Here is a 14,153-nt window from a genome sequence, read left to right as displayed (position 1 = left end):
AATACAAGGCGCATGATGGCTAGTATTCGCTCTGCCCATCAGACCTCGGCCTCCAGGCTGTACCCCTGCTTCGTTATGTCTGTATCCTAACAATAATGGCCCAAATTTGCAGTGTTATGAGAATGAGGTTTAAGAAAATAAATATAAACGCTCAGGACATGCAACTCTATAAAAGCTGGTGGATTTCATACATTTTTATCCTTGATCCTCCATCACTCCCCCTGCTCCCAGCCTGCCCAGTCAGCTCTGTGTCCACACCCAGGGCAGCCCTGTCGATCTCAGACATCTTCCCCTTCCCCCACCCAGGAATCACAACAATAGCAGCACAGTATCTGCCGCCCACAATGCTGGGCTCTGTTCTGGGGCCTCCTGTCCTCACAGTGGCCCTGCAAAGCACATACTCTTGGTTCTCTGACAGATTAAAAGAAAAAAAAAAAGTTCAAAAACTTTGCTGAAGGTTACATCAGTAGTACATGATATAGACAAGATATGAACTCAGATCTGCCATGCCCCGAAACCTGTTTCTGTTCACTACACTGCGTGGTACTTCCACTCCCCTCAGCCCCACAACAATATTCTGGACAGAAGACTGAAATTGTCACAGCCCAGTAAAAGAGCCATGCGGAGCAGCCCTGCCCAAAAGAACACTCCGTGGTGATGGAAAGGCTCTGAACCCCAGCTGTCCAAAGCCCAGCCACATGGGGCCACGCACGTGAAATGCAGCCACTGTGACTGAGGGCTTCTGGCTTTATTTTATCTATTTTACATTTAAATAGCTACTTGTGGCTAGTGGCTACTCTATTGAACAGCACAGGCATAGAGTACAGGTACCCTCAATATTTCTACCGAAAAAAGAAACTGTATTATCAACTCTTTAATTATTGAAACTGTGTCCCGTGTTTTCTACTTCAAAATAGCACTCTTCAAGTGAGAACGGTTGGATTTTACTCTTTTTTAAGTTACACAGACACAAAAAGAAAATATCAGTCCTACAGAATCTGGAAAACTACCACGACAAATTTCCCAACTCACTTCTTTCTTTTTATTCCAAGAAATAAAAGCTTCAACAAGGATTACTTGTTGAACAACTTCAAGCTCTTCTTCATGAAAACTAAGGAATTCTTGCCTTGAGTGCAGGCCAGTGAACAGAATGTCAGTTTTAAGGGATCTGGCCTTACACAGAAGAGCTCTGTGACCCAGCCGTGTCTCAGACAGAATCCGTGGCAGGAACGGCTGAAGTCTACTCTCACTGCCGGGAAACAGGTGTGTCTGCAGGGGGCTGAAGGTATGTGAGACCAGCATCTCTGCATGGAAAGGAAAACATTCAAATCTGAATTCGCAGAGATGCCCCGGCTTCAGAATGAAAACTTCGGAACCCCCGCTAGAGGGCGCATGACGCATGATATTGGCAAGCAAGAAACTAGACCAGGATCCGGGGGCTCCCAAAAGGACTGGTTTCGAAACCGGGTATTCTTTTCCGAGCCACCACAAGAAGGTACGTGTGAGTCTCAGGAAAACCAAATCGTTCACTGGGTTTGGATTCAAACGTTCTTCACTAACTTAAGACAGAGCACAGGGGTTCTCCTTCCCAGTTCCACGCAGTTGCCTCAGAAGAACACGCAGGGTGTTATCAGCGTGTTCAAACAGTACAGAGATACAGGGGGACCCCAGCACTCCTGGGCCGGACACCCCGCTCACCTCTATCTCAGCTTCCCTAGCTGGTTCCCCCGCCTGGAGTGGTGAGCCCCCAGGGCAGGGATGCTCCTAGAGCCGTGTGCCCCACCCTCCTGCAGCAGCTCAGGCCCCCTGGGCGGGGCTGACCCGAGCAGGGACCCAGCCACCGCCCACTGCCCTGCTCACCACGGGGAAGCTCAGCTTCTGGGTGATCTCCCTGTAGTCGTCGTTCCGCTCCTTCACCTGGGACTGCCCGGCCGTCAGGTGGCAGCAGACGAAGCAGAAGCTGGTGCTGTGGAACTGGAAGCGGATGGCCACGGCGCCCTTGTTCCCCGCCTTCCCGCCCATGCCCGTCTTCACCGTGTCGATCGCCACGTCCCTGGAACAGAGAACGCACACGCGGTAGGGGCGTCTTCCCAGTGGCTCTGAAGGAAAAGCAGACGCTGTTCTGCTACAGAGACGAGCCACCTGGTGGCCTCATGGGCTGAAGGCTCTGAGAACCCCCGACACCATCCGCGCAGAGGCTCCCATCGCCAGGGACCAGGCCGCACCGGATCCGCGTCACTGTCCACTCCACATCACCCCTCCCCTCCCTCGCCCCGGGGCCAGCTCCCTGGGGCAGACAGGAGCATCCTGTGGTCCCAGCTCCATCCAGGTTGCTCACACAAGCACCCACGAAGCACCTTGGAGTTGAATCACCTCCCCCACCACCTGCTTCCAGTCTCCCAGCTACAGCAGGAGCAGCCACCACATCCTACACAGCTTTTCTGCAAAGTACAGGAGGGGCCCTCAGATAATCAATGTATAAGAAACAGGAGCCATCCAGTTATCTGTGCTGGCCTGGTGGAGAGGGGTGGCTTCCAAGCAGTGGCCTGCTGGTGTTAAAATGCTGACTTATAATGCACACAAGTGAGTGCGTGGGTCCACAGGACCACGGAGCCTCCACCTGCTCCCTGGGACTGGTGCCCAACAGACAAGGTATGGGGGTAGCCTGCCAGCAAGGGTGCGAGCTCACCCAGCTCAAGGCTGGAGGGCCACGGGGCCAAGGACACCGGGGTTGGGACCTTAGCGGGCACCTGGGAAACCCAGAGCCCCTCGGCATGGATCCCTTCCTCGTGTTCCATCTCTGATCCCAACCCCAACCACAGCCTCACTCCAACCATAACTGACCTTTACCCACTCCCTGTGGACACTGGCAGGCTGTTACAGCAAGCATGGGGGACACGAACCGTAAAGTTTCCCAAAGGTCACAGAAGAGATTATTAGGAACACAGAGCATTTTGCTCTCCAGGTGCTGCCCCGGGCAGTCTGTGGTCCTCGACCTCCGGGGCGATGCACAACCAGTGTGACCCTATTGGGTTCAGGGATCAGGCCAGCTCAATGCCAGGTATCGGCAAAGAGAACAACTGTTGGGGATTCTAACAACATGAGTGAGACCAGGGAGCAAGGGAAGGCTATGAGACAGCTGAGGGAGAAGGGGAGTTCCTCCCAACCTTAAAACACATGCATGCCTGCGCGTGCACACACACACACGCCCTTTCCTAAAAGACATCCTGTTCCAAGGCTTTTCCCCGCATGCCATTCACAAAGCTGTCACTTTGGAGACTGAGTAATGGGGTGACAGCGGTAGAGAGTTTCTGCCCACACATCTTTTGAAAAGTAGAATTCTTTTGAAAAGAGACAACAACTCATTTCCTGATGAGTTACCCAGCTCTAGGTCAGCGGTTTCCTGTCTAACACTGCCGCGAGGAACCCCTTCCCTGGGCCCAACTGAGCCTGGCTGCCAGCGGTGGTGAAATGCTCCTCCTAAAAGGGTCCAGCTTCCTGAGCTAGAAGTTCCCATCGAGGCTTTTTAAAAGCTAGACAATATTCTATTTGGCCTGGTTTTTCCCTGGGGGTTGTGTTACATTTGACTAAAATAATGGCAGGTCCTGATTCCTGCTGCAGGAAGTGGGGCGGGGGGGGAAAGGAAGTGGGAATAAAACAATCCTGGGTTCCCCCAGATGTCTGTCAATGAAATGTTCTTACCTGATGAAGGGGATGTGGTGTGGACGCACAAAGATGTAAAGACAGACGCCCACCAGCTGCGCTGAAGTCAAGAGAATGTACCGATGAGAGCGCGAGATGGCCTTCTGGAGCTGCTCACCCCACATCTTCCTGTTGGTGGTACTGCAGGAGAGAAAGCAACAACGCTGTTCATAGTTAGCTGGACGCAGACTCTCCCGCCTGGAGACTCCTCCAGCCCTGAGCTGGTTCTTTTTTTACCAAACTGACATCATATCGCTTGCACGCCTGCATCAGGGCCCTCTGAGCCTCAGCCCTCACAGGGGACTATCTGCGTGTTTCTGGTTGTGTTCCGCATATCACCTCTACCCCTGCCTCCTGCCACCCAGCTCAGGGCCTTACTCCTAAGACCTCCACGTGTGCGTGCTAGGTCACTTCAGTCTTGTCTGACTCTTTGTGACCCCACGGACTGTATGTAGCCCGACATACAGCCCTCCGTCTGTGGGATTCTCCAGGCAAGAATATACTGGAGTGTGTTGCCATTTCCTCCTCCAGGGGAATCTTCCTGGACCAAGGATCAAATCAGAGTTTCTTAGGTCTCCTGCACTGGCAGGTGGGTTCTTTACCACGAAGACCTCCATAGAGCCAGGTTTTATTATTCGTTCAGAAAGTGCCTTACAATGGACTAAGAAAGAGTCCAGCTGAGTTCACACCAAATGTTAGTCCAGCGGTTTTCTTTCCTTTGTACGGGTTTCGTACACCTCTCCATCTTTCCCCAGGAAACGTGAGTCAGCCCCCGCCCAGCCCAGCCCACATCCTCGGGGCTCACACACACTGCAGGCAAATGGTGACTCAACCCTCCCAGCCAGGCAGCTCTGGGAGCACAGAGCCTCCCTACCCTTCCTTCTATTCCCTCAATCAGCAGAGAGAGGAACAGGGACGAGCATGTCTGGGAGGACTTTGGGAACTCAGGCAGCACCAAGGGTCGCAGGTTAGTGGCGCCCCAGCTCAGGACCCCACACCCCAGGCCCCGCCGCCCACCTGGCGTTGACGATGTTCCCCGCACTCAGCTCCACCATCTCTTCGAACCCCACGGCAAATATGTCAGCTGGGCTGCCGGTGTCATCTGCGGAACAAGCAGAAGACGGAGGAAGTCAGACCCACCAGGGCCGATGTGGCCGACTCGAGGGCCAGAGCCCCGCGGCCTGGGCAAGCCCTCCCAGCCACAGGCGAGCACACACCCACCTCCCTCCAGCTCCCACTGTCCACACGGCCCTTCCCTGCCTGAATCCCAGGAGCATCGCTAACCTCTCTGTGGCTTGCTCTTCAAAAGGGACGGTTTAACGGTCACCCTGAAGGGTGGTCGTGAAGTCAGAAGACACATGGAAAGTGCCTGGACTCATAACTTCCATGCCAGCAGACCTGCCCCCCGCAACCTGGTAGGTCCTAAGCTCCCGAGGGGTGGGGGGCATTGGCTCAAACCTGTGTGGCCCCGAGTACTCTCACAGCCCTGGACCAGCCCCTCTGGGTTAATGTCCGACTGTGGTCCTCTCCCAGAGGACTGCTGTCCTAGGGGTCAGGGGACGGACCTGCTCTGATGAAGTCTGCCCCAGAAATGCTGGTTTACAGACTGCCGAGTGAGCAGAGGGGCTTCTCATCAGCTCTTTGCTCAGCTCTTTCTTCCCTCGAATGGGGGGCCTTCGGTGAACAGAAGCCCTGCAGCCACCTGCCACATCCCTCTCGACGAGCCCTAAGCCATCCCCGTGAATCTGAGCCGTGTCCTTGCGGTACCCTGCCCCCTGCCCCATGCAGACAGGGCACAGACAGCGGAAACGGGGCTCTGGGCTCTGATTGTCTTCAAGGTACATTAGTGCAGCCCCCCACATGCCCCCCAGCACACGGCAGGCAGGGAGCCGGCCCACGAGGCTTTCCAAAACCCAGATGAGCAGGAGAAAAGCCAAAGGCCTAGACAAACAGCTGACTCTCAGAGAAAAAGCACGTGTGGATCCTGACCTCTGAGGCCATTAAATACTATCTTGCATGACACAGGATAAAAGGTGAGGTGTCCAACCTCGCAATTATCTTATTCTTAAAAGGGAACACAACTTCTTCGTGACTGCTGAAGCAAACACGCGTCAACACGGGGAGTCTGAGAAAAGGCAGGGGTGTGTGTCCTGGGTTAGGGCGTGGGCCCAGTCCGGCATCTCACTCACTTCTTACAGCCCGAAGGTTCTAGTCATCAAAACCGAAAAAGTGCAAAATATACATGTGAAAAGAAAAGGGAGATTCACCGAATAGGTAACCCTTCCAAACACTTGGGAAAGAAAAGGTGCCACATATGTAACTTGCCGGACATCTTCTGGAAAGTCAGACCACAGCGTTTACTAAACGTTCTGAGGAGCGAGAAGGCCAAACACCCAACTTCCCACCTGTGGGCGAGGCCCGCAGCAAGGGGGGTCTACACCCATTACCCTGACCCGGCTGCACTCACCCGGGGGTCCTGCGACTCGGCACAGCGAGGGCGTGTCCAGCAGCCAGTCGGCCAGCTCGGCCGTGCCCAGCAGGTTACTCCTGAACTGCTTCCCGCCGTTCACGTTCCAGGTGCCCACGGCCACGTGCACCGGCTTGAAATTCGTGAACTCCGACTGGCGCTCCGACATGGCATTCAGGATCTTGGGAGTCACTATTGGGGGGCACAGAAAGGGTGTCTCTGACTGGACCCCAAACCTCATGCATTTCCCCCACACCCCCAGAAACCCAGCCAGGCCTGCTGCCAGAGAGGGACGCTGAGGACATCCACAGGGACCAGTGGCCGTGTCTTATGAGGATGAGGCTAAAACCCACCATGAGCAGAGCACCTCCCTGTGGCCCTTCTGCCGCAAAGTCCCCTCCACACCCTTCCCCCAGCAGGGCCACACGGGCTGTGACATCAGGTCACAGGGACGCGCATCCTCCACAGTCAAGACACAATTCCACGGGAGTTTTATCAACGGGCACCCTGCAACTTCCTGCACGGAACTACGGCTCTGACACCCACTCTGTATTCCCCATCTTCCAGTCCAAGCACCAGCAGTGGTCTGTGGTACCCCAGACGCAAGCCTTTAAAAAATCATTACTCTGAACCAGGTCTGTCCTCTAGATGGCCAAAATATATTCCATTTTTTAAACCGGGCACTTAACTCAAATCTCCATCACATACACTCTGCTATGAAATGAGATGCACTGTACTACTCAGAGCTTCCTGCCACTTGTCCTGAGGTGGCCTTGTCTCCAGGGTTGACACAAACGTCACCTTGGCTATCAGAAGCCAAACAGGAATTTCCCCAGCAATGGAGGAATAAAAGCAGAAAAGGGGTGTGAAGCCATTTTCAGCATGGGCAAACCAATTTTTCAAAAACTCCAAAAACTTCTAAGACCAGAGTTATACACCTTTATAAGGAAAACTGCTAGGTTTCCTCTTCTTTTCCACGAACCCTGTAATGTTTACCGGCTCTAGGGAAGCGGTCCCCAACCCTTTTGGCATCAGGGACTAGTTTTTGTGGAAGATAGTTTTTCCATGGACCAGGGCGGGGGTGGGGTGGGGTGGTTTCAGGATGACTCAAGTGCATTACATTTACTGTCCACTTTATTATTGTTAGATCAGCTCCACCTCATATCATCAGGCATTAGATCCTGGCGGATGGGGACCCCTGCTCTAGGGGAGAGTGAAACTTCGTCGTTCAGTCGTGTTCCACTCTTTGCGACCCCATGGACTACAGCCTGCTGGGCTGCTCTGTCCACAGGATTCTCCAGGCAAGAACACTGGAGTGGGTTGCCATGCCCTTCTCCAGAGGATCTTCTTGACCCAGGGATTGAACCTATGCAGGGGTTTCCTGCATAGCAAGCAGATTCTTTATGTCTGTGCAACCAGGGAAGCTCTAGGAGGTAAGATGCCATTAAAAATTTCCCAAAGAAATCCCCAATGCACTTTTATGTGGAATCTTCAACACATCCCCGTAAACAAACCTTAAGAAAAAATTAAGTCACAGATGCAGAGAACAGTTGCCAGAGGCTGAGGTGGAGGTAAGGGGCAGTGGATCAAGGTGGTCAAAAGGTACAAACTTCTAGCTATTAAAGCAGCAGCCTGGGGATGTGATGTACAGAGTGATGATTGTAGCTAACAACATTGTATTATAGATCTTAAAATTCTCATCACAAGGGGGAAAAAAAAAGAACTTTTGTAACTCTGTGTGGTGATGGATGTGAACTAGAATTATTGTGGTGATGACCAACCTAGACAGCATGTTAAAAAACAGAGACAGTACTTTGTCCACAAAGGTCCATCTAGTCAAGGCTATGGTTTTTCCTGTGGTCATGTATGGATGTGAGAGTTGGACTGTGAAGAAGGCTGAGCACCGAAGAATTGATGCTTTTGAACGGTGGTGTTGGAGAAGACTCTTGAAAGTCCCTTGGACTGCAAGGAGATCCAACCAGTCCATTCTAAAGGAAATCAGTCCAGGGTGTTCATTGGAAGGACTGATGTTGAAGCTGAAACTCCAATACTTTGGCCACCTAATGTGAAGAGCTGACTCATTTGAAAAGACCCTGATGCTGGGAGGGATTGGGGGCAGGAGGAGAAGGGGACGACAGAGGATGAGAGGATGGGATGGCATCACCGACTCAATGCACATGGGTTTGGGTAAACTCCAAGAGTTGGTGATGGACAGGGAGGCCTGGTGTGCTGTGATTCACGGGGTTGCAAAGAGTCGGACATGGCTGAGCAACTGAACTGAACTGAACACATACAAATAGCGAATCATTATGTTATACACCTGAAACTAATATGTCAAGTATAACTAATTGGAAAAAAAAGAGAAGACCCCTCGAGCTATTGAGGGAAACATGACAGTCCTGTCCCGAAGAGCGGAAGGCAGCCTGCCTACTGCAAGATTCCTAGGGTCCCGGTCATAACAGAAACAGCAGGTTACCCTCAGGGGAGAATCCCTACAAATGACATGTGGCGATGGGATCAAGAACCCTTTCTAGCTGAGAAAGATTCCTGGAGTAAGTTAACATTCAAAGACATCAGCTCCTGGGGAGCCCACTCTCTCTCTCCCAGACTCTCAGTTTGGAAAACGGTCCAAACTAACAAAGGAGGAGCGCGAGTACTTCCGTGAGTCCAGAAGAACAGGCTCCCGGGAACCAGAGTGACAGCTGGTATCGTGTAAACAATTTTATCTTCTGTATACTGTGGAGCTCAACCTTTGGATGGGGAAGGACTGTGCCTCCTGGGGTTAGGCCAGTTCTCAGAGTCAGCCAGAGCCTGTTCCGCGCACACAACCAGTCCAAGGCTGCACCTCCTCTTTCCGGCCCCCGCTCCCTGGAGGCGATGTCCTCCCAGCAAGATCAAATCGGTCCACCCTAAAGGAAATCCACCCTGAATGTTCACTGGAAGGACTGATGCTGAAGCTGAAGCTCCAATGCTTACGCCACCTGATGCAAAGAGCTGACACATTGGAGAAGACCCTGAAGCTGGCAAAGACTGAGGGCAGGAGGAGAAGGGAGCAACAGAGGATAAGGTGGTTGGATGGCATCACCAACTCTATGGACATGAGTTTGAGCAAACTCTGGGAGATAGTGAAGGACAGGGAAGCCTGGTGTGCTGCAGTCCATGGGGCTGCAGAGTCAGACACAACTGAGCAACCATCCACCTAGAGCCCATGGCTGTAGCCCAAAGCTCCAGAGTTATCCCAGCCAGCCAGTGCCACGCTGTCTACCCCACCCAGCCTTCCCTGTGAAAACCCCAATAATAACCATGGCTTAAGCGCCCTTCTGCCTCCTGACCACCCTGGGGTTCTCTACGTGGCCTCATGCGGCATCTCCAAGACTTGTTAGCGAAATGAGTGCGTTCTCCTGAGCCTCTCCTCAGCCTCCGCTTGCAGCTGCACCTGGCTGAGCATCTCACACAAAACAAGGCAGCTGGTTGCTTAGATCAGCTGGTCAGACTGTGAGATGGGCCAAGCTAGAGTCAAGGGTCAGGTTCTGAGCACAGAAGCTCGCTCAAGGGCTGCCTGCCACCTGCCATCTAGGATTATGTGAGGGTGGGCAGGCTGGCTGGACCCGCCACATGCCCTCTGGATGGCAGGGCAGCCAGACACCCCTACATCCAACTCCAGGCAAGCGGGAGCCCCTCACCCAGCAGGGCCGGGTTGTCCAGCAGCATCCTCCCCTTGTCCGCAGACTCCTCGCTGTAGACGTCGCCAACCAGCAGCAGCTTGATGGCCTCCTGCTTCACCCCATCGAAGAAGTTGGACTGGATCGTGCGAGACACGGACCGGGCCCCGTCCTTCAGCTTGCCCACCTGCCACCGGCCGGACGACGGACAGACAGACAGACAGCCGTTGAGAGGGGCCCGCGTGGGCCCCAGCCCATCTGCCCACCCGCCGCCCCCGGGGGCCTGGCCCTACCTTGGCTTTCCCCTCCAGGGCCCGGCTGCCCGTGAACATCTTGCTCAGGCTGTGCCCGTTCAGAGACCACATGGCCTTGAAGGACTCCACGAAGCGGTCAGCGATGGGCCTTGAGTTCAGCCTGAGGCTCTCGAGCTGCAGATGGAGGACCTGGGAGAGCCGGAGGGGCCAGCGGTCACCGACGTGCCCCCCGGAAGCTGCCCAGGGGACACCACCAGGCGCCACCCCCTGTGAGCTCCCACTCAGTGACTGCAAGGCTGACTCTGCACTCTCAGAGGACAGGGCCCCCTCGCAGCGGAGGATGGGGCCTCCCGTCATGGCTCACTCGACTTCATCTACACCACCCAGCCCTCCCCCGACACCCCCAGCAAGCAGGACAGCCAAGGCTGGATGGCGGGCAGCACTGACCCCACGCCTCCTCCCAGCAGGGAGCCAGGAGAGGTCACCAGGGCAGCAGGCTGCAAACCCAGCCTCACCTCAGGCAGCCTTACTCCGCCTTTGTCCACGGGGAGGTCCACAACAATCACTACAGCCTATCTTTCCTCCAGGTGGCACCTGTGGGCCACCGTGTCTGGGGTGCCTTCCAAAGAGTGTGTGAAAGGCCTATCACGCCTCCAGCCACCTGACGCCTCAGGGAGACCCCTCTCTAGATGCCGGGCACATGGCTGTCCCCTCCCCACGGTGACCACAAGAGCCCACGAGGGTGCTGAGCCCAGCCCATCCCCCCAACGGCCCAGGACAGGATACAGATGGCCTGAGAGACAGACCTCGAGGGCGATGAAGCTTTGCACTGCGTTGGTTCGGTCCAGGCAGTCGAGACAGTTCATCCGCAAAGTGCCTTTCTGAAAACTTAGGAAACCAACGGATACGAGTTACAAGTTGTGTTGGAAGAAGCCTGTGGGACTGAAGGCCCCCAAGGAAACTCATCAAGAGAGAATGCCTCACCTCCTGCCTGGTAGCCCACCCCTGCAGCCCAGAGTCACCGGCATGATGCAGACGAGCAGACCCTAAGCTGCCTGCCCGGCTCTGTCTTTCCCATGGAAACCCCAGTGGAGGTTCCCCAACAGGACACGCCACAGGTCTGCCCACCGGCTAAAGCGGGAGCAGCGAGGGTTGGGAGGTGCATTCCCGGGAGTCGCCTGCCCTTTGGCCAGCCCATCCAGTGGGAGGAAAGGACACAGGTTAGACTCACCGTGGACTTACATTCTCGCCCCTGGTGAACACGTCAAACTCATCCCAGTGCAGCTTCAAGTGGGGCCGCAGGAGGTTCTCCAATTTCTCGAGCTTCCCGCCTTTGGCAAACTGATGGAAGTCAAAGTTGATCATAGGCGTGTCACCGGCGTGGCAGGAAGCCCAGAGCAGCTTCTGAAAGGGGACAGGAGACGGTGGCAGGGCATCTGACCGCTTAACCGCATCACTCAGCAGAGCCCGGGGGCTCAGCCTGAAGGGTTACGGTGGACCAGGCAGTTTACCAGCCCTGATCCAGAAAGGGGCAGCACAGAACACGACCCTGGGGACGAAACCACCAAGCACGTCTCGCCTGCAGAAGGGCCGGAGGTCCACCTCAGACGGAAGACAGCCAGACTGTGGCTCTGTGGCTCCGCCCCGTGGCTCCTCGGGGCAGCCCCGGGTCCGGCAGGGACATCACCTCCCACAGGGCTCTCTGGAGGGCGCCCGCGGGGAAGGACGGCTCCGTTCGGCAGGCCCCGCAGTGCCTGGTGCCCCAGGACCCGGGGCAGTGAAGCAGGTTGCAGAGCTCATAATCCAGCTCCCGTTGCCCTGGTAACCAGTCCCATCCCTACAAGCCAAGCCTCCAGGAGGGTCCTCCAGGCCATCCAGGGTGGGAGAGGTCTGGCCCAGCGAAACCCCGGGAGAGACGGGGGCTCAGGGCCTCCTGGGGCTTAGATCCGACAGGTGAGCAGGACTGAAGGCAAGGCCAGCGGTGGGGAAGCACGCAGGTGGGTGCTGGGCAGAGGTCTGCCCTCCACACCGGGTACCCCAGCGCTCTCACCAGGAAGCCCTGGGGGCCAAGGATGACGCGCTGCCATCCCAGGGTGTGACTTCAGGTCAGACTTGTCCACCACGTGCCCAGCCAGAGTCTAGTGACTCTAAAGGACTGGAAGGGCTTCGGGCAGTCTAGTCCCTACGACTCTGAGTGCCTGATCCCCACGGGCTAGATGCAAATCAACACACAACCACCGACATTAAGGTCTCACTCTGAGGTCGTCAGCTAACCCAAAGCAGGCATGCTTGGCAGCTTAATGAGCTGAAGAAGTGCCTTGTCCCCTGTGGCCTGAGAGCCACGGGTCACAGGCCAGCTGCCGGTGCGTGGACCTCAGTGTGGTGGAGCCGACGGGCTGAGGGAGCTTCTTTGATGCGACTCCAGTGGGGACCGTGATCCAGGCTCTCCAGGTAGTGTCTGCCTCTCACCCCTTCCCTGCCCAGAAGCCTGGCCTCCTGCATTGGGCCCCAGGTCAGCTGTCGTCATTTGACATTCTGGCCTGGGGGTCCACCAGCTGCTGGGGCAGCTAAGAACACCTTCTCCCCAAAATCGAAGCATAAAGGGGTAAAGATTCTTGAGGGTTTTTTTTCCCCTTCTTTTTTCTTAAAATAAGCTGCCAACACTGCTGCCAAGATGAATGGGAGGGGAGATACTTGTCAAGCTTGTTGCCCATAGCAACAAACCAAACAGGAAAAGCAGGTCTGGCCAAGTGAAACTGGCCACCAGAAAGTCTGCTCCAAGCACGGGGCTTCCCCAGTGGATTCAGCTTCCACTGGCCAGGGGCCAGGACCACAGGGGACACGCTTCCTGTGAAGTGAGGGCTGACTTCACACTCTCCATAAGGGGCTTCCCTGAGCTCTGAACAACCACAGGGTTTTTTTCTTTCCCATCCAGCAGGGGACACGGGCTGAAAGGACTGTGTAGGCCCACAGCCCACTCGGCCCAGAGAAGACCGAATGCACACGGGGGCACTGGGAATAGGGAGAGATGCTTGGAGGTGGGGGGAGCCTTCTGCTCACGGCCCCCCTCCCCATCCAGGGCTTCTCCCTGCATCTTCCCAGAGCGGGGAACATGTGCCAAAAGCCACGGGGAGTCCACAGGGAGCTGGGGACAGTGAGCGGGCGGGCAGCCCAAACAAGGCTGGATGACGACTCGAAGCCTCCAAGTTCACAGGAGGAAATCATGTTAGGCTGCTCGTGTTAAACCCAGCAGGGGCTCTGAAGGGCTACTTAGGTACAAGTGTCCTGTGGGTGTTTGTGTGGACTTGCCAGGAGGTGTGGGCCAGTGGCTGGGCCTGCCTGACGAGTGAGCAGGGGACCCCAGCTCCCCGAGGGGGTCAGGGATGCACGGGGTGGAGCCCAAACATACATGTATGCATGCATGTATGCGTGCACATGTGTGTATGTTTGTCCAAGAGAGCTGGGGAAAGGCCCGGCCGTGCTGAGTCGTCAATGACCCAGTGGGGAGAAAAGGCAGCTGGAGCTAGGAGATGCTCTGTTCTCATTCTGAGCAAATTCACCCAACCATGGGTTCACGAAAATTAAACTTCATTTGTCAGGAGCCCAGATCACTTAATGCTGAAGCTCTGAAGGAAAAAAGTCTCCCCAAAGATGGGGTGAGCAGGCCACTGTCTCCAGTCCCCAGGGAAGCCCACCCTGAGCAGCCCGCCCCCCACCTCCTCGTTCGGCCTCGCCCCGGGCAGGGGGCCAGTTACCTTAAAGGCTCTGTTGAGCACCTCCTCTCCGCCTCTGCTGCCCAGCAGGTTCACGACCACCTGCTTCCCGTATTGCTCCTTCAGAAGCACCATATGCCTGCAACAGAGCAGGGCAGTCTGTGATGCCCCGGCCCCTGGGACACACACTGACGACTGCACCCTCGAGGGCACCAGCTGGGCACTAGCGGTCCAGAGTGAGCTGGCCCTAGGAAAGGCAGCGGCCGAGAGGAAGAGCAGATCGGACTTCTGAACACGCGTGGTGTCAGACAAGGATACGCTGGACTTCTGTACAGTACCCCCGTAAATCCAGAAC

The 14,153-nt window shown here is 55.6% G+C and overlaps 1 protein-coding gene across 1 annotated transcript in view; it reads right to left on the bottom strand.

The window, feature by feature from the left end:
• SYNJ2 (synaptojanin 2) overlaps window positions 1-14,153 on the bottom strand; it is a 100,327-nt gene that overhangs the window by 18,896 nt on the left and 67,278 nt on the right. Inside the window, exons 7-15 of the mRNA XM_068984931.1 lie at window positions 13,841-13,937; window positions 11,317-11,489; window positions 10,892-10,973; window positions 10,125-10,274; window positions 9,853-10,018; window positions 6,170-6,361; window positions 4,720-4,804; window positions 3,703-3,843; window positions 1,861-2,053 (exon numbers count right to left, since the gene is read on the bottom strand). Of these exons, the coding sequence (XP_068841032.1) occupies window positions 1,861-2,053; window positions 3,703-3,843; window positions 4,720-4,804; window positions 6,170-6,361; window positions 9,853-10,018; window positions 10,125-10,274; window positions 10,892-10,973; window positions 11,317-11,489; window positions 13,841-13,937 (1,279 nt within the window). The remainder of the gene's footprint in view (window positions 1-1,860; window positions 2,054-3,702; window positions 3,844-4,719; window positions 4,805-6,169; window positions 6,362-9,852; window positions 10,019-10,124; window positions 10,275-10,891; window positions 10,974-11,316; window positions 11,490-13,840; window positions 13,938-14,153) is intronic.

This window comes from Capricornis sumatraensis, chromosome 13 (assembly GCF_032405125.1).
Source record: "Capricornis sumatraensis isolate serow.1 chromosome 13, serow.2, whole genome shotgun sequence".
Lineage (NCBI taxonomy): Eukaryota > Metazoa > Chordata > Mammalia > Artiodactyla > Bovidae > Capricornis > Capricornis sumatraensis.
Note: the sequence above shows the minus strand (reverse complement) of the source record. Positions and strands in the feature narration are given on the sequence as shown.